Genomic DNA, 26,513 nt, shown 5'->3' on the forward strand with positions numbered 1-26,513 from the left:
TTGGAGCACACTGCCTTATAGATAACCTTAAGACTAACATATTGATACTAACACCCAAAAAACTTTCATTTTGATTTCATGGGGACTTTAAATTAAGTGAAAATGAGAAATGTTGCCTCAGAAACTAGCTAAGATAAAAAAAATAAAATAAAAAATGTTAATATATTTATTTATTTGTTTGTTTGTTTGTTTTAGTTACTTTTTGGTCATATAAATATCAGCATATTCAGCAAATTGCACATTTTTGCTCAGTCTCTGAATAAAACTGAGGTGTTTTTTTCTTCCATATTCTCAGTATATCAGACTACATGAGCCATAAAAGACTGGTGTATCGAATATGATACTAAAACACAACTTTTGTTTTTAGATGTTCTTTCTTTATTTTGTCTAAAGGTTCAATAAACTCTTTCATTTAACAAAAATTAAAAATTCAGACTAGTTTTTCATGTGCCAGGCTTTACAAGGTTCAATGCATGAAGGCGACCGCATGCATTTGAACGCAGCATCTCATAACCTTGAGATCTCCTCTATTCGTTGCTTTCGAATAAAACTCAACAGCGGCATTTATTTTTATGCACAAACCCAACCGATTCTCAAACTGTCGGCGTGCTCTCTGCCCTTCCACTTCACATAAACATCTTAAAATAGTGATTTGTGCCCTCAAAAGTGTCAGACATTGACACTGAGAGTGGCAGGGTGTGTCTTTCCCGTCTCATGTGAAGTGGGCTTTTGACAAGATCATGCAAATGAATCCAAAGGGCACGACACCAGTTCAGAGATGTATCACACTGTCCATCATCTAACAACCTTCTGCTGTGCATTTGACTCGTGTTTGCTGAAGTCATGCATCTGGTCATGTCTCTTATACAGCGGTGCATAATAATTAATTGCATTAGATTCAAATGCACAAACACTTTTGAAGCAAAACATAAATCATGAAAGATTTGTAAGTTTTAAAGTCAGCTTGCAATGCAATTTGCAACCCATTTCACTTCAATAATATGATGCATTCTAAGTGAAAAAAGAGATTCAATGAGAAAAAATTATAGAGTGGGATTTGATTTTATCCATTAAGAATTGATTGGATCATGAAAATAGCTGTTAAATATCAGAATAGAGTCGGGTGGATGTCAGGATCTTTGCTTTTATGAAAGATTACACAATCATTTTTTGTTGTTTGGAATAACAAGCACTGATGAATCACTCCCAATAAAACCAAGAACATGTATTAGCGGAAAAAAGGGAGCATTTTAATTTCATTTTGATTTGAAAAGATAACATTCGTCACAAACACACACTCTATTTCTCCATCTCTTTTTCAAAAAAAAAAAAAATGCAGCCAAATTACTAATATGTATACTGACAATGGGATGCTTTTATCGAACATACTACTGTTCAAAAGTTTTGGGTCAGTACGATTTTTAAAAAGTCTCTTCTGCTCATCAAGCCTTCATACATCTGATCGTAAATGCAATGAAATCTTGAAATATTACAATTTAAAATAGATGTATCCTACTTGAATATCTGTTAAACTGTAATGTATTTCTGTGATGCGCAGCTGTATTTTCAGCATCATTACTCCAGTCTTCAGTGTCACATGATCTTCAGAAATCATTCTAATATGCTGATTTGCTGCTCAAGAAACATTTCTGATTATTATCAATGTTGAAAACAGTCATGCTGCACAATATTTTTGCAGACACTGTGATATATTTGATTTTTCAGGATTCACAGATTACTAGAAAGTTCAAAAGAACAGCATTTATTTGAAATAGAAATCTTTTGCAACATTATAAATAATAAATGTGTTTATGGTCAATTTTGATCAATTTAATGCATCCTTGAAAAAAAAAACAGTAGTGTATATCACATGATATCAGTTGGAAGGATTCAAACAGTTGGATTTTTTGCAAAAAAAAAAAATATATATATCTGGACCACATCAATGTAGTAACTTAAGACCAAAATCATTGTGCAACTTATTGTGGGAACTGACTTTACACATCCACTAAAAATCACCTAATCACTAGCTGAATAAATGCAATGACATTTAGATGCTCTATTTTCTTTCCAATCAGCGAGAGAACATGTTTTCTAATTCACAACATGATCTGCAATGCAAAACGTGAATCCTACAACTCGTTTTACACAAACTGTCCATTTCGCTCCATCCACCTCACAGCCGAGGACATTTGCATGAACTAGAAAAGACAGAAGGACAGAAAGATGAGAGAGCGATGACAGCTGCTACAGACTCCAGCATTTATCAGTCTCCCAGCATTTGAGTCAGAGACTGAGCGATCGGAGCGTTTCTCCGGTGCCGTGACAGGACACGTTATATTAACGCTGGCTCATTGGTGAAATCCTCCTGAGGAGTCCGGCCTGATTGTCTGTCAGCAGGCCTGCCGCTGAGCTGTCACAGCGACCGGTGCGGGCCGACTTTGACGGATTGCTGCGTTATGGAAAAATTGCAGGAAAATCAATGCATGTTAATATGAGGCGAGTGCCATAACTAAGCCAGAAGCCGCCGCCCGCCGCCCATCGAGACCTCACGTTTGATTAGTCATTGTCGGGAAAAAGCCAATATATTTTTAAGCCCGACAGTTAATTTGCACCTCTGTAAAAAATTATTTTTCAATCAGTTTTTCTTTTTTTTACCAGTCTGCAATTGTGTTTTCCATTAAAGTGTATGTTGTGTTTGTGTGTGTGTGTGTGTGTGTGTGTGTGAGAGTGTATGAGTGCGTGTGGGTGTGTGTGTTGTGTGTGTGTGAGAGTGTATGAGTGCGTGTGTGTGTGTGTGTGTGTGTGTTAGTCAGTCTGCTAATGTGCATGTGTTTATGTTTATGTGTGTGTGTAAATGCATTAATAAATGAAATCTCTGTGCAGAGGACTTATTTTATCTGAACACAATAACCAAAGCAATTTATTGCACACAAACGAACCGACATTAACAGCCAGAGCTGAACACAATAAACATGATGAAATTATCAGCAGCTACTGTATTTAACATATGGCTCTAATGTCCATCATCAGAATATGAACGTGGTGATTCATATTTAGGACCGAATCAAGTCAAAACCCCATCATGCTACATATGTGCATTTCTGAATGAGGTCAAATTACTCTGATCCTTTTTTATAACCTTTGAGCATGTATGGGATTTGCGATAATTCCTCAAAACATTCATATATGTCAAGATAAACTGTCTGCTCCTCATATTTACATTTTAACTGCACAACACAAGAACTGAAAGGTGAAAAGTGTGACTAGCGCCTAATAGAGTTCAAGAAATAAGCAGATTTTTATAGTTCTTAAGAAAATATGAGCTGTGTTTCCCATGCAAACACTTTAGTCACAATTCAGTTGTTGTTTAGGTGTTCCTATGTGGTTGCTGGGGTTTTACTAATGCAGTTGTCATGGCAACACACCTGTAGGTTTTCTGATGTGTCTGACAAATGCAATCTAGTCACAATGCTCCTGTGGTTGCTAGGGTGTTGTTATGTGGTTGTCTCAGCAACACGCCTGCTGTTGCTATGTGGTTGGTAGGGTGTTGCTATGCAGTTGTCACAGCAACAAGCCCGATTGTTTTCTGATGTGTCTGATGAACGCAATCAAGTCACAATGCTCCAGTGGTTGCTAGGGTGCTGCTATGCAGTCCTGACGACATACCTGGCCGTGTATTGAGAGACTGTGCTGCACAGCTGACGGATGTCCTAACAGATATCTTCAACACCTCGCTGAGCCAGGCAGTCGTCCCCACATGTCTCAAATCCACAACAATCATACCGGTACCAAAGAAATCACCTGTGTCCTGTCTAAACGACTACCGTCCCATAGCACTGACTCCAATCATGATGAAGTGCTTTGAGAGGTTAGTCATGCACAACATCAAAACCAGCCTCCCCAACACACTCGATCCGCTCCAGTTTGCATACCGTCCAAACCGCTCTACAGACGATGCAATTTCCTCCACCCTCCACCTGGCTCTTACCCACCTAGAAAATAAAGACTCCTATGTTAGAATGCTGTTCATCGACTTCAGCTCAGCATTCAACACAATAATCCCACAACAGCTCATCAATAAACTAAACCTGCTGGGCGTTAGCAATTCCCTCTGTAATTGGATCCTGAACTTTCTATCTGGAAGACCTCAGTCAGTCCGTGTCGGCCACAACACGACTTGACTTGATGCAGTTGATAGGGTGTTAAGCTATTGTCATAGCAACACTTCTGATAGTTTTCTGATGTGGCTGATAAATACAATCTAGTCACAATGTTCCAGTGGTTGCTAGGGTGTTGCTATGCGGTTGCTAGGGTGTTGCTATGCAGTTGCTAGGGTGTTGCTATGCAGTTGTCACAGCAACAAGCCTGATGGTTTTCGGATGTGACTGATGAACATAATCTAGTCACGATGCTCCAGTGGTTGCAAGGGTGTTGCTATGTGGTTGCTAGGGTACTGCTATGCAGTTGTCAAAGCAACAAGCCTGATTGTTTTCTGATGTGACTGATGAACATAATCTAGTCACAATGTTCCAGTGGTTGCTATGCGGTTGCTAGGGTGTTGCTATGCAGTTGTCAAAGCAACAAGCCGGATTGTTTTCTGATGTGTCTAATGAACGCAATCATTTGTCACACTCATTTAATACCAATGCAATTCCTGATTCAAAATTGAGTTTTAATTGGGGTAGCAAACACAATGCTAAATTTAAATAAGCAGAATTAAAATGAACTGAAATTCAAAAGAAATTCATGCGACTGTCATTTTGAACTATAAAGCAAAAACAATATTTGAATGTTGGCTTGTTTGAAAGTTTCAAAAGCCTTGAAGTTTGAAGTTTCCAGGCCTCACAGATCAATACATACACAGATCTATTTATATTTCCAATCCAACTTCCTGTGAGCGGTGGCCAATTCAATTCAATTCACACTCATGAATGGAAAGAGCGCCAGTTCTTCAGTTTCAAATTTGGTCTAAAACTAACACACACACACACCTGCCAAGGTTTTGAGCTCTAGAGAAGCGTTTGCTTTAGTTGCATCAAGACAAAATGCCTTAATTATAATTATGTTTTTCCTACGCATGGAGAAAAGAGCATCTGAAGCAACATATATCATCAAAAGATTCACAAAGCATTTACACAAGAATCATAATTGCAGAAAAAAATCATCAACTCACTGTTTATTCATGTGAACAGCGGACAGAAACCATAGACTAACTCATAGAGACAAGTCATCAACATCAAGATTTGTTCGTCTAATCGCCCAGATTCACTCGGGTGAGTAGAGACGCTAATCTAATCGCTTTTGTTCTTTTTTCAGAAAAAAATCTAATTAAATTACAGACTGGACCTCTAGGAAGTTTAATGGAACTCCTGCTCTCTGAACTCAATCAACACTAAATGGGATGAAAGCAGAGACAGGAACATCTGCTGTTCTCTACAGAAAATAAAAATACTGAATGCTAAATCTGCTTGTAAACCATCTGAAGACAAAGATTCAGCCACACGACAGCCGTTTAGTTTGACTTTCTAAATACGGCCTCCATATTCAACAATTCCCAGCTTTTTCATGTCATGGAAGTACAGCTCCTAATTGAAAGGAAAATCTCAGAAGCTTGTCAAGAATACATTTCAATTCATGACAAATATAATGATAAAAAGCCTGTATTTTTCATGCCGATCTGTTGAATGCACATGAAACCTGGAGAATAGAATCAGCCGGTGATTCTTATAAAAGGTCTTTTAATGACCTGAAAGACCTTAGCTCCCACAGTCATCATACTGAGTGTTGCAATTTCTCACATATTCTATTTCCGATCAGTAGCAGTGTTCAGTGCAGTCATGAGGAGGTGTGTGTGTGTGTGTGTGTGTGTGTGTGTACCTGGTATTTATCACGTTATGGGGACCAAATGTCCCCACAAAGATAGTGTCCAGCAGTTTTCCTCGCTCCAATCTGGCGAACCGTCTCAGGTCTCTTTCAAACAGCTGGAGAAAGAACGAAAAACCGATTTCATATATTTTATTTTCTAAGAATGCCATGGTTTTACCATGTTCTTTGCACATTAACATGGTAATTTCATGCATTTAATGGCACCTTCATACAGCCAAGTTAGTTTGAAAAAAATTGTTCAACAAGCCTGAATTTTTTTGTTCACAGATCAAAATATTATTCTGATTTCTGAAGATCATGTGACACTGAAGACTGGAGTAATGATGCTGAAAATACAGCTGCGCATCACAGGAATAAATTTAGATTCACACAGAAAATGTAGAAAATTTATAATGTAATTTTATTAAAAATATAATTGTATTTAAAATAATAATATTCAAAATGCATTACACATAATAATAATGATAATAATAATAACAATGCTTTTATTTTTCATTAAAGATTATATATTCATAAAATTGTTTATAACATTTCTTTATAAATTTTGAAATGTTAATTTATTAAAAATTCTAAATAAACTCTAAATATATAATAATGCTGGTTATTTTGTATTTAAAACCCATTCCATTTATTAGGACTATTACAGAAATTACTATTACCATTTCATTTATACATGACATACTATTATGCATAACATTAAATTTATTAATGTTAAAACAGTGTAATATATATATACAGTATATATATATATATATATATATATATATATATGTGTGTGTGTGTGTGTGTATATATACATTTATTGTTACACATTGGAAATATAAAATAAACCCCCAAATGTGATATTTTTAATATCTCAGATGTTTTTGTAAACTGCAATGAGATTAAATGCAGCACATGAATGTTGATATTGATCCAGGAACCCATGCTATCTGTGTAAATCACATTGTGCATTATAATATCGGACCGTCTGATCAGTTACAGATAATATTACCAGAGCGCAGTGAGTTCCCGCTCGTACACAAACAGAATAATCTAAAGAATAAAGCCATTAAACTGTAGAGCGTCTGCAATATTATGGAGTTTGTTATTTCTTGTTTATATATTTCCCTTGAGCAAATAAAGCAGTTAAATGAGATTTAAAGCGAACCTGAACACACTACCGTGCACTGATGCTGTTGTTTATGGCATTAAGCATCATGAATCTCTTTAGAGACTCTTATGGTGGCCAGCAGACCTTTTTAAACGCTCCTCCATTAAGCTCTTCAAACATACAGTGCTTTTAATGTTTTCTGTCATTATCTAAAGCTCCTCTAGGTCACGGCTGGTCGGGCTGGAAATAAACGCCACTACTGGATGCCATGAAGAGAGAATGCATTAATTAATAAATGCATGAATTCATTTTAAAGTACTCCCAACGTCTAATGAGATGCACATAATGGAATGATTTATTAATTATGATAAGCTGCAGAAACGAACTTCCTCTTGTTCTCCATCTTGGTGGTCCTCGAACGGCTTCAGCGATCCGTGGGTGCTCAAGGCATCATGGGATAGCAAGGCCCAGGAGGCGGTGAGTGGGAGAAAATAATTACAGCTGATGGGTCGAGCTCGGCCTGCAGACGCGACGCAGGGGACGTGAGCGCTCAGGCACAAGGTCAGGGGTCATCTATAAACAGCTCGAGTCAAACTCTATCCGTCTCTGACGCCCCTAAAGACTTTCCTCTGTGCTTATCGGACACAAACACAATAGATGGAGTCTATTGTGGAGTCTGTCGAATACAGTATGCACGATATTTAGGCCTACATTTAAGATTTATATGAACTGCATAAAAAATGTTGCATCTTTTTGGATTACAAAGCTTTAAAACAAACAAACTAATAAACTTAATGTCATGCATATCTGTCTGTCACACACTGTAAAAAATTATATGATCAATAAACATATTTTCCATTACTTTAACTTATCAGATTAATTTAACTAATATCAAATTTGGTTTTTAATTCATGAGGTTTTTTTTATTTTTTTATATATATTTAACTTTTAATTAAAAATAAAGTTATTATTGCTTTTTCTTAGTAAAAATTTTTCTTAAGGTAATTTTTAATAAAAATAAAAATATATTTAAATGAAAATGCTTTTAAGTCCGTTTCATATAAGTTAAGTTAAAATTACTTTTACAGCCACATTTTTTATACGTAACAATTTAAGGTGGAAATTCTGTACAGTGTGCATAAATGAAACCGGTCAGATTTCTAAATGGGTTTTAAATACAAAATAACCAGGTGTATACGTATATATATATATATATAATGAAACATAATTTATTTCGAATTTTTAAATACAAATTATTAATATAATTGTATGAACATCTAACTTTTAATTTAAAAAAAAAAAAAATTTTCTTAGTTACAATTTTTTCAAGTTCATACAAAATTTCTTTAATCAAAAATAATAATGAATTTAAATTAACATTATTATTATTGCTTTTTAGTAGTTACTATTAAGTGTCCACTGTGCAACATGTAGTAATATTTTCACGCAAATTATCAACAAACTAATTAACCAACTAACTGTTAAATTTATGCCTAAATATTTTGTTCTGAGCATGTGAAAGATGTGTCAGGATCGTGCTTGATTTTTTGGGTGATCGAGTCCTGGCACTGACTGGTTGTGCAGATATCTGTGCTCGTACCGTGGATCCTGTCCATCCCAGCAGGGCGTAAGCGAAGCGCTCCAGCGGCGGAGCCACCAGATCCACACGCACCGCTTTCCAGTCCTTTCCCGCTCTCGCATCCGTCTCCTGCTCGCGCTTCAGCTTTATGATCAGGAAACACTTGCTGAAATGATCCATGGCCTCAAAGCAGTGAGTCGGCAGCTTCCGCAGGTCGAAGGTCGACTCCTGGAGGTCTGAGTACAGCAGGATGTTCTGAGTAAAAGAGAGAAAATATAAAAACATCTACATTTTATACTCATTCGTTTTGTTTTCACAATACAAGCATATGTGACCCTGCACCACAAAACCAGTCATAAGGGTCAATTTTTTGAAATTGAGATTTATACATCACCTGAAAGCTGAATAAATAAGCTTCCATTGATGTATGGTTTGTTAGGATAGGACAATATTTGAAAATCTGGAATCTGAGGGTGCAAAAAAATCTAAATATTGAGAAAATCATTTTTAAAGTTGTCCAAATGAAGTTCTTAGCAATGCATATTACTAATCAAAAATTAAGTTTTGATATATTTACGGTAGGAAATTTACAAAATATCTTCATGGAACATGATCTTTACTTAATATACTAATGATTTTTGACATAAAAGAAAAATCAATAATTTTGACCCATACAATGTATTGTTGGCTATTGCTACAAATATACCCCAGCGACTTATGACTGGTTTTGTGCTCCAGGGTCACATATTTATTTGTTTGGATATAAAATAAATAAATAAATGTAAATTAAAATGTATTTTTAATGTTTATGAAGAGCCGATAATTATGTAAAACAATTATAAATAATTACATCAAATATGTAAATCTGAATATATAGTTATACATTTTAATATATGAATGTAAATTAGAATATATAGAAGTCAATCTGAATATGTAAATATTAGTATGAAACTAAATAAATCATAATATATAGTTATAAATCTGAATGCATAAATGTAAATCGTGAGTATGCAGTTATAGCTGTAAATATATATAAATGCAAACTGGAATACATAGATTTAAGTGTGAATATACAAATACAAAACTAAATGTAAATCATTAATATATAGAGAAGTAAATCATTTGTAAATTGTGATTATATAATATTCTGACTATGTAATTGTTTTGTGTTCATCTGCTCTTTTTACATCGACTATTACTCTATACAGACTAATACAATCAGATACAACAATCATTTCTCAGATATTTATTACAATATATACTGATAATATACTGGATGCTTTCAACTGATTTCTATTGAACTGTCAGCAACTGAACTGCAGCTCAAACTATTTCAAATATAGTGAATTAAGCTACAAACTCCATCATAATGCACAATGTTTCCATCTAACATGTATTTTGAGCTGCAGCTCATTATATTAATGGAGTGTTTCACTAGTTAGCAGTAAACCGGTTACCTCACCTCAATATAGATGTTATGTTTGGAATGGAAATATGGATTTTATATGCAAACATCATATTTTTAACACTAGTGAGCTGAGCCAGTAGTAGTGCTGACAGTGTCGTGTAAACATGACTGAAGACAGAGAAACCGATTCAATTGAGTGAGTCATTTAATCTGGAACCGCACCGATTGATTCAAACTCGTGACTTCGATCATTCAGTTCAAGCGATTCACTAGCAAAACCATAAGAGCCATCCAAAACACATGAATGAATCTTCCTAAGAAGCAACTCACTTAAATATCTGACTTATAATTACATCCATAAGCTTTTGGTGAAATTTGGAGTAACTCATTAATATGTTGTTTGATCTCTTAATATTTAAGGAGAGAACTATTTAGTAGTACTGGGCGGTATGACCAAAAATGTATATCACGGTATTTTTCAAAATTATACCGGTTTCACGGTACAAGACGGTATTTTTTTTTCCATGCATGACCGGGTGTTAACCATATTTTCTACTGATTCAGAGGAAATACTGCAGTATATTGACTTAGAATGCCCTAAAAGGGACCCCTTTCAAACAGTGTCGCGTTCCAAACGTTGTTTCGTACACATGCACCGGTATTGCGGTATTTTAAAAATTCATATCATAACAAAAATAAACACCGGTATTCGGTATGAACCGGTATACCGCCCAGCACTACTATTTAGTTTGCCAATTTATTCCTGTGATGCAAAGCTGAATTTAAATAAAATCGAACCTCTCCAAAATGACCATTATTAAAGGGTTAGTTCACCCAAAAATGAAAATTCTGTTATTAATTACTCACCCTCGTTTTGTTCGAAACCCGTAAGACTCCAGAAAAGTACCAAGATGATCGACAAAGTAGTCTGTGTGACACCAGTGGTTCAACTGTAAAGCTACGAAGCTACAAGAATACTTTTTGCGCAAAGAAAACAAAAATAACAACTTTATTCCACATTTTCGTCTCTACTGCGTCACTTTGGATGCGCGTTCACGAGCGTGTGGCGGCGCTGACCCAGATCCGGCATGATGACGTCATTCTGGACCTTGAACGTGGTAGTTACCTTGCTGTCTATGCAGGGTCAGAGAGCCCTCAGGTTTCATCAAACATATCTTAAATTGTGTTCTGAAGATGAACGAAGGTCTTACGGGTTTGGAACAAAACGAGGGTGAGTAATTAATGACAGAATTTTCATTTTTGGGTGAACTAACCCTTTAAAGCAGTATATTTCACATGAATAAATAAGACAAAAATCCACAAATAAAAATGACCTCTGCTGTTACAGTCTTCCTGCATTTATTTTCCAGACAAAACATAAATATTTTTCTGCATAATTTTGCAATTTGTCTTTGTTTTCCTCTCATACTCCATGTTAACCGAATGCAAATGAAAAAGCAATGCATTTTGTAGTTTGCGGTTCCACTGGACCGTCCTGAAGCCATCGGCCCACACCGATGAAGCCTGATGTCATTTGCACCTTGAACAAGAGTTTGCTTGCTTTAACAAATGATTTGGTGTCTGACAGACAGAAGATCAGAGCGCCGGCGCTAAATAAACTCAACAAAGCCGTGTGATTGGACTGAAGTGTGCTAATTGTCGAGCCATTCACCAAACCTCAATCGCTTCCTATTCCGTTAAAGAATACAGAAGCTGAAATACAATTCCTCTTAAATTATAAGGCTGGATCCCAGAGCAGCGGGACATCTTTCTGCATCTGCGCTAAATGGTTCCACTCCACAAGAAATGAAATCAATTCACGACTCCTGCTCTGTACAGTCACAATAAATAAAGAGCAGCGTAGCTTTAAATAAAGAGAGAGAGAAAGAGAATGCAATGTATGGAAAAGGAATGAAGGCCAAGAAATGGACACAATCTAATTAATATTTTATTTTATTTTAGTATCATTGACAGTTGAGAGACGTTATTAATATTTTGAATGAGTTTTTATATTTTACTATTTTATTATTAGTTTTTATATTTTTAAATTATTGAAATGTTGTAATTATTAATATTCTGAATGAGTATTCATTATTTTATTATTCGGTTTTTTTTTCTAATGATTTCATTTTTATATATTTAAATTTTTATTTTAATTTTAGTTCAAGTTTTAGCAAAGTTGTTGTTTATCATTCGTGCATGTATTTTTTCATTTATTTATTTAATGTCTATATAGTTTTTATTCATCTTTATTTCAGTTGTAGTTATTCTAGTACATCAACTACTAAATAAAAATTAGATATGCTGCTTTGGTAAATTACTGAAATGCTCAAATTACTAAAACTGACACAAAATATATTAAAGCTCAATAAAAAAACAAAAACTAATAAACAAAAAATTTATAAAATAAATAAATAAGAAACAATAAAAAAAAAACTAAAGCACACAAATTACTAAAACCTAAACTAAAATTAAATGAAAACAGAAAATATAAAAATAAAGCAAGTTTTAAAAAATATATTAATGAGTAGAATATAAACACTAAAATAAGAAGGAAAAAAGGTCAAGGAATAAAGGGCAGAGTAAATGATGAAAGCTAGACAGACAGAAAGACAGAGAAATAATAAAGCTAATGCGCAAGTGAAGAGAGCTTGTATAAGAGCAGAGAGACACATAAACAGATGAGAGAAGGAAGGAAGAGGAGAAAAAAGATAGAGTCAGGCCTGAGAATTGATTTCCGCCGGCTGCGAGCCGCTCTGATTATCCAGCGCCTGACAGGGGCAGAACTAAGACGATTTACATTACAAATTGTCAGTTTAATTGCAGCACCCTTAATAACGGTCGCCCTACTGTATCCCTCTCACAGGCCATAAATCTGCAGCGCTCGTCTTAAAGAGCAGTAACTGCCAGAGGCTTCCAGCTCTGCATCCGTTAAACCCACAGACCAGTCCTGTAACCCTGTGTAAAAATTAGCTCAACGCCTGCTGTACACTTCTCTGTGAACGACACTCTGATACTGAGACACATGATCACTCAGCAGATGCTATCACGTTTAACCTCGATGCTTTTCTTAAAAACACACAGCTCAGTCAACAGTACTTCATTTTCATGAAGGAACAACAGTTGACAAAAGGGCAATACTTAAACATATAGATCTAAAATTAAATTAAATAATTAAACAAATAAATAAATAAATAAAACACTTTGAACAATTAATGTTTTTTTATGTCTTCTGCTCACCAAGGCTGCATTTATTTGATCAAAAATTAAATAAAAAAATTGAAATATTATTGCAATTTAAAATAACTCTTTTCTTTGTGAATATATAGTAAAATGTCATTTATTTCTGTGATCAAAGCTGAATTTTCAACATCATTCCTCCAGTCTTGACTGTCACATGATCCTTCAGAAATCATTCTAATATGCTGATTTTAAATTTAAAACTGATTTCTATTTGAAATTCAGTCAAAGTTTCCACATAAAATATTAAGAAGCAAAACACTGATAATAAAAAGAACCATTAATAATAATTGTGCAGTAATAATAATTCAAATCAGCATATTAGAATGATTTCTGAAGATCATGTGACACTGAAGACTGGAGTAATGATGCTGAAAATACAGCTGCGCATCACAGAAATATATTACAGTTTAACAGATATTCACATAGAAAACAGCTGTTTTACATTGTAAAAATATTTCACAATTTTTACTGTATTTTTGATCAAATAAATGCAGCCTTGGTGTACAGAAGAAACTTCTTTCAGAAACATTAAAAATGTTAAATATTCCAAACTTTTGACCACTAGTGTATTAAAACAAGGATAAATATTTCATTTGTTTATCTGCATATTATATGACCATTAAATTACATCAGGGAATCTGCGAATGCGTTATTTAATTATTGAAATATTAACTTTAAATATTTCAAGTAAATATTTTACATCAAACAGGTTCAGCTGACAAAAAAAAATTTGTAAATCCGTCATATAGGAAGAGTATAGACAATCCCACCTGGATTTTGTGGACATTTTTCTGATTTTTGTGGCCTAAAATGACTGAATTTGCTGCTGCTTTTCTCAAAAATGTACTTAATATGCTTCGAGAAAAATATTATATGTCAAACAGGTTAAGCTGACAAAAATGAATCTCTGTCATATAATAAGAGAACAGATAATCCCACCAGAATTCTTTTTTCAGATTTTTGTGGCCTAAAATAACAAAACTTGCAGCTTTTCTCAAAACTTGCAGAAATATGTGGCTTTTTTTTTTACAGTAATATCCTCACCAATAATCATGACGTACTTATGTATTGTGTTAGTGACAGTACAAGTACAACTATCTGTAAATGCATTTGTGCATCATTACTGAAAGTGTGGATTTTATTAGTTAAAATTGCTTCCCCCATTTTATGCTAATATTTTTTTTTTTTACCAAAAAATTGCAGAAATTAGACAAAAATGCAAGTGGCTGCAAATAATGCAGAGTTTGCTTTAAACTGCAATAAATTCTACGATTACACAATCACACAAATGAATGTGAAGAGCAGCTCAGATCATGAGTTCATATTGAAATCTCTGACTTTTGTAGACATTTTAGGGATCAAATCTGAGCACAGATCTCATTGAGGTCTAAAGAAACCACTAATACTGCATAAACGAGATCTAATTTGTGGTTCGTCTGTCTGAGAACCGCAGACTTCAGTGGATTTGGCTGCATCTGACCGCTCATGGCTGCTGTATCTGTCCCGTACAGTACGTGAGATTGGGATTAGAGCATCTCTCATCACAGGAGCCAAAGGTGTCCAGATGGTGCACTATTTCTGGTGCATCTGTGCTTTTTCAGCTACGTTTGCCCACTACTTCGTATGCGACGGGAGAGGACTTTGCAACACTTCACATTTGGCAGTGAATGTGAGGCTGAAGCTGCACCGTATGAATCTAAAGCACAGGAAAGATGAAGTTTAACAGAATGAATTTAGATGCTAACACTATGCGTTCACACCGGCAGCGATTTACACCTATAAGGTTTTGCATTTTACATTTATGCATTTAAAAGACACTTTTACATTTAGATTTGCATTTATGCATTCATTAGACACTTTTATCCCAAGCGACAATAGAGAAATGCAAGCAATTCGTCACAGAGCCAACAATATTTATTGTGTACAATGCCGTTCACTTCCTGACACAGAGATAAAGCTACGCACAGCGCTGAGTTACCGCAGTGCTTTGCATCACACTACAAGCCGTTATTTCATCAGAAAACATCTCAGCAGTCCTCAATGCATTGCATTCATCTGATTAAAATGAATTAGGAGCTATAACTTGCTAATATAATTCAGACTTTACTAGTCAGTGCAGTCCATACATCTGAATGCATTCAGTTGGGCTGAATTTATTTAGGAATAGTTCACCCAAAAATGAAAATATGCTGAACATTTAGTCACCCTCAGGTCATCCAAGATATAGATGAGTTTGTTTCTTCATCAGATTTGGAGAAATGTAGCATTGCATCACTTGCTCACCAATGGATCCTCTGCAGTCAATGGTTGCCGTCAGGATCATGAACTCGTATTTTAGTTAAAAACGTCTTGATGGATTTATTTCAGCTTTTGTCTTCTCAAGATGTTAACTGATGAACTGGAGTGGTGTGGATTATTGTGATGTTTTTATCAGCTGTTTGGACTCTCATTCTGAAATATGTCACATTAGAGGGTTGCAAATATGGTTTCATGTTGACTTAGAGATAAAAATCGAATTTTTATAAAAAATAATCCATGCTAAGATGACAAGATCAGCGATATTTTTAAAATCAAAACAGCCACACGCACACATAAACAGCGCAGCCAGGCGTGCATGTTTTTGCAAACGCTATCTGATGCTTCAGCATTTTTATGCATTTTATGTTTTTTTCTTTCTCTTTTGAAGGCCAGGACAAACAGCTGACGCAGAGGACAACAGAAAGTGTGTCACCATGACGACGGCTGATGTAATGTCACATTGGCAGCGAGCAGGAGTCGGAAACTTCAAACCCGCTGCCCCGAGAGCAAAGATTAGCTTGTGTTTGCACAGCACGTTTGAGCCGTGCAGCCTTTGATTCACCAGCTTCTGCTGCAACTGTTGAACGTGATTGCTGAAATTGCTGTGCAGCGGTAGATCACAGCATGCATAGTGCGCATAATTCTTCGAGGAAATTATACATGACTGATTTCACGTCTGCACGCTATTTGAAAAATGCATTCGACAGGAGAGAAGTAATGCAGTGGAATGCAACTATTTAAGGCCAGAAATAATCAAGTATGCAAATGCTTGGTTAACATTGTACATGATGCAAAATTTAAAACACAAAATAATGCAAGTGTATATATTTTATGCACTTGCATTATTTTGTGTGTTTTAAATTTTGCATTAGCACTCAAGAAAACAAAACAAAACCAAAAAAACTGCGGAAGCAATGTTGTGGCAAACCATGTGACAAAATTATATTAATAATTTATTAACAATTATAACAATAATTATACATTTTTAATATAACAATAATTGCTGATGCATTTATCATGATATTGAATTAAGTTACAAAAGCTTCTGTCCTCTTAATAACAAGTTTAATAACTTTTTTCTTAAAACAAAAATAACTCTAGATTTAGAGTTAAAATAACTCTAAAAACAATAACACCTACACCATAAAAATGTATAAAGTAAAACAAATGTTACAGATTAAAGTGCAAAAGAATACAACTTTTATTATTAATAATAATAATAATAATAAATTATCCGAATATTTTCAATCAACATCTATATATTTTTTCTGGCATGTTTTAATCCAGATTAAAATGGAGAGAAAAAAATAAACAAAAGTTTCTACTATAAAATATTTCATCTATAAAGAACCATTTTCATAAGGACAATTTTCAATCAATATCTAGGGCATATTTCAGGGTTATTATAGTTAACTAAAACTAATACAAACTAAAACAATAAAAATAAATAAGGAAAAATAAATAAAAAATTCATTGTGTGAAATAAATGTTAACTGAATAAAATAAAATATAAAAAGTATTCTCATTTCTCATTTTAATTTAGTTTACTTAGATGCACTAAAATAAATAAAACTGAAATAAAAATTTATAAAAAACTCTACAGACATATATATATATATATATATATATGAAGAGTTCATTTGCAAAAACCGATAAACGGGAATGTAGTAACCATGTATGATCAAATTTTATTGCTTGGTGACTTTAATATTTACATCTGCCGTCCTGGTAAACCGCTATCCAAGGATTTTTGTAATCTTATGGATTCTTTTAGTTTTTCTCAATGGGTGCAAAGTCCTACGCACATTCATGGTCATATCTTGGATCTGTGGGAATTTTCCCACAGATTTTCCATTACGGACATGGAGACTGGAGACATTGTTTTTTCTGACCATAAATCTGTGCCCTCCACCACTGCCCTTCCTCATCGATCAAGTACTACACCTGTTCAGGCCCGTTAGGTTCGTTATTTTCCTCCTACAGCCTGCAAGGATTTTGTTATCGCTTACAAGGCAGTTGATGAATTGTCAGTCACAAACTGGTTTTCAGAAAGCTCTGATTCTGACGCATATTTGAATTTTTTTTTTTGTATTATTGTTAATAACATTGCTCCCTTGAAGATTAAGCGATCTACTAAAAAAAGCTGCTCCTTGGTTTAATGACTCTATTCTGTAGAACTGTAGACGAGCACAATGCAAATGGCATAAGGACAGGCTGCAGGTGTCCTATGACATTTTAAGGGAGTCTCTCTCCATTTTTCAGAAAGCTGTTAAGTCTGCTAAATATAAATTTCTTTCAGAGATTGTCACAAAAAATCACCATAGACCAAGAGTTCTATTTTCAACAATAGATGCTGTTTTAAACCCTGCTGTTGAGGTTTTCTCCGATGTGTCTGATCTCTTATGTGAAAACTTTCGGTCGTTTTTTTGTTGAGAAGACAACAAGGTCAAGACCACAATCACTGGTGACTCCTTATGCCTTTTCCGAAATAACTAGGTGCTCTTCTACCTGGAGCATGTTTGATTTAATTTCTCTCCAGACCTGTAAAGACATTATTGATCACCTGAAACCTACTTCTTGTCCATATGATAGTATTCCTTCACACTGTTTTAAGCAAATTGTTGATATTATAGGGCCTGATCTCCTGTTTTTTATTAACATGCGTTTGAGTACTGGTATGGTCCCTGACTGCCTGACTATTTTTCTGAAGAAACCAAATCTTGATGTGTCTGATTTAGGTCATTTCTAATGTCGAGCATACAGTTCTTATTTCCTGACTGGAAAATCGTGTAGGCATTCAAGGCACCTTTCTAAATTGTTTCCGGTATGGTCCCTGACTGCCTGACTATTTTTCTGAAGAAACCAAATCTTGATGTGTCTGATTTAGGTCATTTCTAATTTCGAGCATACAGTTCTTATTTCCTGCCTGGAAAATCGTGTAGGCATTCAAGGCACCTTTCTAAATTGTTTCCTGTTTTTTTTACCAACAGGAAGTTCTCTGTATGCATCGGGAAACATACCTCCTCAGCAGCACATCTCTCCTGTGGTGTTCCACAGGGTTCTATTCTTGCCCCAACATTGTTCTCTTTATACTTGCTGCCATTGGGTTCCATCTTTTTCAAATATGGAGTATCATTTCACTTATACAATGATGACACCAAATTACCTCCCATTTAAACATAATGACTCAAGCTCCATAGAGGTCCTGCTAGCGTTTACAGGAAGTGAAATTATGGCTCACGCACAATTCATTGGCCTTAAATGAGAATAAAACTGAAGTAATACTGTTTGGTCCAAGTGATTTTTATGACTTTTTTAGCGATCTGGACCTTGGCGATTTAAGTTCTTATGTTACTCCATGTGCGAAAAATGTAGGTGTGTTTTTTGATTCAGGTCTCAAGTTTGACAAACAAATAAATTTTGTCAAATCATGTTTTTTTTTTTCATCTACGACATCTCGCAAAAGTTAAATCTTTTCTCTCTCTAAAGAATTTTGAAATAGTTATCCATGCATTCATTACTTCACGCCTTGACTACTGTCATTCACTCTATTATGGAGCAAACCAAGCATCTATCGGGCGTCTTCAAATGGTTCAAAATGCTGCAGCCAGGCTGCTGACTGGTAGTCGAAAATACGATCACATTACTCCTATTTTAACTTCTCTGCACTGGCTACCAGTCAAACTGAGAACAGAATTTAAAATTTTAGTTTTTGTTTTTAAAGCACTACATGGCCTAGCCCCAACGTATTTATCCGACATTCTACGCTGTCACAACCCATCCAGATCACCAGGTTATGTTTGTTGCTTTATAGATTGTAATTTTTCATTTTTTATTTGTTGTTTCTTGATCTGTACAGCACTTTGGTCAACCTTGGGTTGTTTTTTAAATGTGCTCTATAAATAAATAATAAATGAATGAATGAATATACTGTATATATATATATATATAAAGCTACTATAAATGACAAAAACACATAATAAAATTACTTAAAATTTAACGAAAACAAAAATGGAAAATATAAAAAAAAAAAAAATCTAAATATTAACAAAAAATATAATTAATTTTTTTTTAAGTGATACTAAAATAACACTTGCATGGTTTAGGCTGGCCACACACTAGAGGATTTTAAGGCCAATTTTAAGCCCGATTTGCACCCCCGAACGATCAGGGGATGTGGCCCGATTTGCGGCTTGTCGCAAGCGATTTTTTTTTGTCCAAAAAATCCTCTATTGTGTGGTGTCATTGCGATTATTTAACTGTTTCCGATTGAGATGGAGCATCCCCAAACTCAAAATCTGACTCTTGATCTGGCTGCCTCTGACTTGATACCCGCGATAGCCAATGAGAGCGAGCAAGCGTCACTTACTGGATGTTGCGTGCTTCGATAGCTGAAACTTGGCAGCCACACACATGCCACGAAAGCAGAATACATCACCCATATTCTTTTTATACTTTGTTTTTCACTGTGAAACAGAACGAGCACCAAGACAGCCAGCTGACAATGTCGATTGTCTTCCATTTGTTTTTCTTCTCTATTCATGTTTGATTTTGCAAGTCTCCGTGAGATCTCGTGTCACTGTGAAATCGTCCCTACAATCAACAAGTGTGTGGTCTTGGAGTTTGGTCGAATTGTCTAGTGTGTGCATTCAGAGGATTATAAGGCTAAAAATCGGTTGAAACTCTCTTCATATCTGTGGCCTCCCATGGTTTTAAAATTGGTTAAGATTTGAAAATTGTCTAGTGTGTGGCCAACTTAAGTCCAGATTTAAATGTAAAATGGTTTGTGTAAACAATTGGTTCAAACTGAAAAAAACAACAACAAAAAATAATAAAGAATCAGAACATTTTCAAGCAATACCTAGGGAATATTTTAGTCCAGATTAAAAGATATGAAAATAAATAGTCTTTAAGTATTAAGTATTTGTTGGTGTGATAAACACAACAGTGAATATTAATGTGTTCATATGAGTATTTTTGGGGACGAGTGGTTCTCAATTCCCTGTAATGAACTGAGTTCAGTGAGTTACACAGTATGAAATAAAACTGGTGTGTCTGTGTTGGCTTGTCTGACAGTTGAAGACCCAGGGCTAAAGGTTCGATCAGCAGGGGATGAAGAATCACTGACCCAACACCTCTGCCGATTGATTGAGGTGTCGGAGCCATCCAGTAACGGGTCTGCAGAGGTTTCAGTGCCACACACACAAAACCATTGATTATATTCGCTTTATAATCGACCCTGACAACCAGTGGCTGTAATAATGTTAACCACAGGGGTCAGAGGAAATATATAAATTCACAGCTCTACTGCCATGACCCGCTGGATTTTCTAAGACTGACCTTCTTGAGCAGCCAAAAAACTGATAAATAAAAAATGATGCAGGCGTCTTTTCACAAGGACATTTCTTATCCTTTCAGATATATTTTACTGCTCGCTCTCTCCGCAGGCTGGATGAATAAAACACCATGATGTGATGCCATGAGCCTCGAGGGGCGACATCTTACAAGGTTACTTGACATAAAATCGACCTTCTTTACTGCCACTTAATCACCAGCTGTCTCTCGCCCCCTGGAGTCACGGAGGATGGACACGGGATAGTTATTCTCAGCGGTTTTTCTTGCACAACTCAGAAAACTTGAGATCTGAGTTACGTTTCTTTTTAGTGTCAACTTGGTCCTGAGACCAAGGATCCCCCCCCCCCAAGAAAATGTTCTTGGGGGAAATTAGGAATTCTAGGGGTGCTCTGGAGAAGCGGGCACTTGAGGGCGCTCGGGAGGGGATTCAGGGACTGGAGCCCTCCTTAGACTAAGCATGGGGACAGGAGCCCTCACTGGGCTAAACTCGGGGGCAGGAGCCCTCACTGGGCTGTGTGTGTGTGTGTGTGGGTGTGTGTGTTTCTTCTTCTTCTTCTTCTTCTGTAGAGAAACATTTCTCCAAGACAGTAATGATATAAAATGGAAAATGCATGGACATTTGAGCTGAAGTCTCTTTCTGCTCTCAATTCAATTGTATTACTGCCTAGGAGAAGCGATTGAGCTGTTAAAAAGTCTCATTTGTGATGTTTGTTTCCCTCGAGATCAGATCTGAATGCAGGTGTGATCAGTGTGAATGTTTTTAACACATAAGCTAATAACAATGTATAAGGACGGATAGCAAGCAATACAAAGCGAAAGAGGAAGGAGTGCAGACGCTGGGTTATTTTTAATCTCTGAAATGACAGAGAGGGCGACAAGAAACCCATCATCGGCCCCGTCGCCTCCCACTCACTCGCCGCATGAACTCCTCCAGGCTTCCAGGTGGCAACAACATGCGTGTTTCATCGTTCTTGTTCGCTCCATCTATCTCTGCTTAGTATTCACATTCTCATGTTCATCTCTCTGCTCCATCTGCAGCAGAAATGCCTTCTCATGTCCAGATGTCTTATCTACTGACCTCTGCACTCAGTCAGCTCTTTATCAATGAGTCTCAAATCAACACCTAACACATGTCTACATTACATGCACACAGCAATTCATGAAAGCTGGATTATAATTACAATCAAATGAGACATATATACTGGAGATAGCAGTGCAACATGGCTGTATATCAGCATGGCTGTGATTTGGCTGTAGGTAATCACAGCTATGCTGATATACAGCAATATGATATTGCGTTTATACAGCAGTTCAACGCCACAAGTGTGTAAGTAAACAAGAAAGAACAATGCAGTGTCTTTAAAAGACCTCTTTTGTGCAGAACTACTTCCTTCTGCCACGGATTCAAATCTAAAGTTGACAGTTTAACAGCTGAGCTCAAGCCTCCATTACTAATTCGAAAATGTCACTTTAGAACTAGTAACGAAGGAACTTTGAGTTGCTTCATTGAAAGCTTATTGTATTACTGTATTAAAAGCTGTATATTATGCAGAATGGAGTATTATGAGGGAGAGATGGACTGAGCGAGTGTGATTACCTGCATCTGATACAGCATTCATTCTTCAGTTCAATCTCATATTCACAATAAAACATTATGACAGTTTGAATGTCTGCTGAGGAAAGCGATATCTTTGTCGTATTATCCTTTCATCTGTTAATGGTAATTTCCGATGACAGCGCTGCTCAGTGCATTTGTTGGCTGTGTTTTACAAGCTGCTGTTTAAAGTAAAAATAACTTCCTTGCTTACAACCCCATTTCAGTCTCTTTCAATTTAAAAGTCTTTACTGCTGACTCGTAAAACAGTCTCTTGTCGCCATCTAATGGCGGAACAATTAAACTAAAATCACCATCACGAACACGCAGACTGTTTCCCAATACTAAATACTATTATTAGATGCTACTATTATTTATATAAAATATTATTTATTGAATAATAATACTTAATAAACAACAACAGTTATAAAAATATATAAATACACACACACACTTAAATAAAAATTAACTTCTTTGATTAATTTCCTTTAATTTGCTTCAAATTAATCCCCAATTGATCCCTGAATTGAATAAACAAAATCGAAATCAGCATTAATTTTACTGAAACTAAACAGATACTGAAAGCAAAAACAACCTGTTTTCTGTGGCCTTCAAGACTAGAAACTCCCAATGAACAAAAGATCAGCTCAGCAAACTAAACCGTGATTCACTCTATCAATAAATCTGTCTCCAGCTTCAGTGTCCTGAAGTCCATCATCACTTCATCACTCAGTTTCACAGAAACACTTTACACTTCCACACTACTGTGACATTCAAATCCCTATGTACATAGAAAGAGCAAAGGAGTATAGTTTTGTTCTTCACATCTACAATGTGTTACAGTGATTTTTGTGTTCATCTGCTTCTCCCATTTGCTTTTTTTTTTTTACATTGACTATAACTCTATACAGACTAATACAATAAGATACAACAACAATTGCTCAAAATTTATTACAATATATACTGATAAATTGAACATTCACGTCAATGGTCTGAGAGACTGGATGCTTTCAACTGATTTCTATTGAACTGTCAGCAACTGAACTGCAGCTCAAACTATTTCAAATATAGTGAATTAAGCTACAAACTCCATCATAATGCACAATGTTTTCATCTAACATGTATTTTGAGCTGCAGCTCATTATATTAATGGAGTGTTTCACTAGTTAGCAGTAAACCGGTTACCTCACCTGAATATGTTCCAAGATTTGTGTTGGATGTTATCTTTGGAATGGAAATATGGATATTTTATTTGTAAAAATCATACTTTTTCGCTTATTTCAGTTAATGTCATAAAACTAGCGAGCTAAGCCAGTAGTAGTGCTGACAGTGTCGTGCAAACATGACTGAAGAAGACGCGAAAAGAGGAGGAACAGACGAACCAATTCAATTGAGTGAGTAATTTACGCTGGAACCGCTCCTACTGATTCAAACTCGTGACATGATCATTTAGTTCAAGCGATTCACTAGCAAAACCAGGTCAATAAATACATTTTTTGAATTTCGACATCGCTTGTGATGATTTTAAAAAGCAAGTAGTGATGGGTGAAACGGAGCTTTTTGAACTCTGAAAACCTTTGCATCACAAAAAGATTCCAAGAGCTCCAAGTGTATTGTGAATCATTTGATTCAGATCGGGACTATATAACTAGACTATTATTAAACCATTAAGGCAGTACAGTTATAAAAACAAAACAAAGAAAAAAGAAAGAAAGTATAGCCTACACAAATACAAATCCCTTTAAAAAAAATAATCATGGTTTTATTATGGTAAAAGTGTAATAACAATGTTATATATATAAAACCATGGTTATATTTTCAAAAGGGATGTGTTGCCAGGTTAATACAAAAAAAGAAAGAAAAAATTAATAAATTCACAACTTTAAGAGGACTCATATGAATATAGAGATGCCGTTTTTACAGCTTTAGGATGAACAGAGCTTTGGATAGTTCCCATATACTCATCTAAAACAACTTTGAATAAAAAAAAGAGAGGTTTAGAGCCAGATTTGTGTTTATGTGTGTGAAATTTAGCTTGCAAGAAACGCAATTAAGTTATATTTTCCTATATACTCTTAGTCAAACCATTCAAAGAAAACATTTAAAACAGAAAGAAAAGACACTTACAAAAGTGTTTAAAACATATTTGTACAGTTCAGTTGAATGATAAAGTTTACCCTCTTTATTTTACCCACTTTATGTTGTTAAACTGAATGTACAAAGCAAACTGTTGCTGAAATATCCACAAACTACAAAACAACACTGAAATAAGAGCGCGTGGTTTATCAGATCAAAATCAGATGTTTATCAGAAGGTTGTGTTCGTTACTATAGCAACGGTAGAGATTACTGTCAGAATCATCATCGGTCCGATTCATTCATTTTTAATATAAAATGATGTACTGTACATGATTAAAACACCCAGCGCTCTGATGCAGCTGTAATGTTGTGTAATTATTGTCTAATGAATATGCTAAAGTTTTCTTTATGAATTATGAGTATGTTGGCTACCGTAGCTATACATAAAGATGACATGAAACTGTGGTCAAAAGTCAATCATAAATGCAGAATTATTGGGGTGTTGTCTGCTGTTACGTCCCCACCACTTTTGATTTCACCTTAGTAAAAACTGTTGTTTGTAACAATATGAAGTAGAGCTCCTGAAACCCCAAACACTGTGGCAAAATCACTATAATGCCTATTGTCTTTAAGGGCTGGTCTTGTTTGATTATTTACAAATCATCACCCTAATCAGGTGTGTTTTCACACTGGTCTCCTGTTTTGTCTTTCTTTCCTGCTCTGTAATCAGCTGCCAAACATTAGAGAAAAGAGGGAGCTGTTTATCCACCAAGCGCATGAACAGCCCGCTCTGATTGTTTTAAGTGACCATTAAAGGCCTTCTGCCCTACAACAGCATCTCTGCTAGTACAGGACAATCAAAACCACGAAACATCGATGAAATCACAGAGAGCATCAGACACACTCCAGCACATCTGATGAGAAACTTTCCTCAAGACGATCCATGTGATTTCAGCAAAACACTGCGAGAACCAGTGCTTACATTCACACTTCAGGGGGGACTTACAGGACATCATCCACAAAAACAACACATTCATATACTCAAACGTCACAAATCTTAAGCCAACCCTCTAAGCATGTGTCGGAAATGAGCTGAATGATCCCACATGGAATATTTAGCTTTGACTGAGATATAGATTTTCAACAGTGACCAAACAACAATTAAACATTAAAATGCTAATTGCCAAAACTAAATAGCAAGACAAAATGTAAAAAAAATTAAAATAAATAAAACTATTAGACACTAAAATACTAAATAAATTCTAATATGCATATAAAGTAAACAAATGTTTTGAGTGTATGAAATAAAATAAAATACACTTGTTATTGATTTTTTACATCTACAAGGTTTTCCGGCAAACTAAAGTACAAAACGAAGGAAAAAATGAATGAATGAATGAACCTAGTGAAAAATAAATATACTAAAATGTATTTAAAATATAATGTAATAAGTATAACACAAATAAATGTACATATTTATGTGCTTAATACCCTGCAATTCTACTTCTGGTGTACTAAACTGGTATCCTTAAAGGCTGCTAAACTGGAACAACTAATTTTGTGCTTAATGCACTTTAATTGTGTGGAAGTAGTGCTGAAGTGTATTTGATTGTGCTAAAATGGAGCTATTGGAAGTACACTTCAGGTACACTTTATATATCTTGCATTTAAAGACCTTTATTATTTAAAGATAGTACAATCCTCATCAATAGTGACATTAAAACACATTTTAGGCTTAATATTAAGAAATGTGCATTGTGCACAAGTAGTAGTCCAAATAAAGTTTAATTATAATTTGTATTTTAGTAAGTCTTGAGCGATATGTCAGTAAATATGTTAAAGGGTTATTTCACCCTAAAATAAAAATTCTGTCATTAATTACTCACCCACATGTCGTTCTAGCGCGTTTATACACACACACACACCATTAACTATTAAAATAAAAACAACTAAATACTAAAAATGTTATTAATATA

At 35.2% G+C, this 26,513-nt stretch overlaps 1 protein-coding gene across 1 annotated transcript in view; it reads right to left on the minus strand.

The window, feature by feature from the left end:
* Positions 1 to 5,528: 5,528 nt before the first annotated feature.
* dntt (deoxynucleotidyltransferase, terminal) overlaps positions 5,529 to 26,513 on the minus strand; it is a 94,648-nt gene continuing 73,663 nt past the window's right edge. Inside the window, exons 9-11 of the mRNA XM_016487324.1 lie at positions 8,583 to 8,816; positions 5,919 to 5,984; positions 5,529 to 5,588 (exon numbers count right to left, since the gene is read on the minus strand). Coding sequence (XP_016342810.1) covers positions 5,529 to 5,588; positions 5,919 to 5,984; positions 8,583 to 8,816 — 360 coding nt within the window. The remainder of the gene's footprint in view (positions 5,589 to 5,918; positions 5,985 to 8,582; positions 8,817 to 26,513) is intronic.

This window comes from Sinocyclocheilus anshuiensis, unplaced genomic scaffold, assembly GCF_001515605.1.
Source record: "Sinocyclocheilus anshuiensis isolate Anshui unplaced genomic scaffold, SAMN03320099.WGS_v1.1 scaffold709, whole genome shotgun sequence".
Taxonomy (NCBI): Eukaryota; Metazoa; Chordata; class Actinopteri; order Cypriniformes; family Cyprinidae; genus Sinocyclocheilus; species Sinocyclocheilus anshuiensis.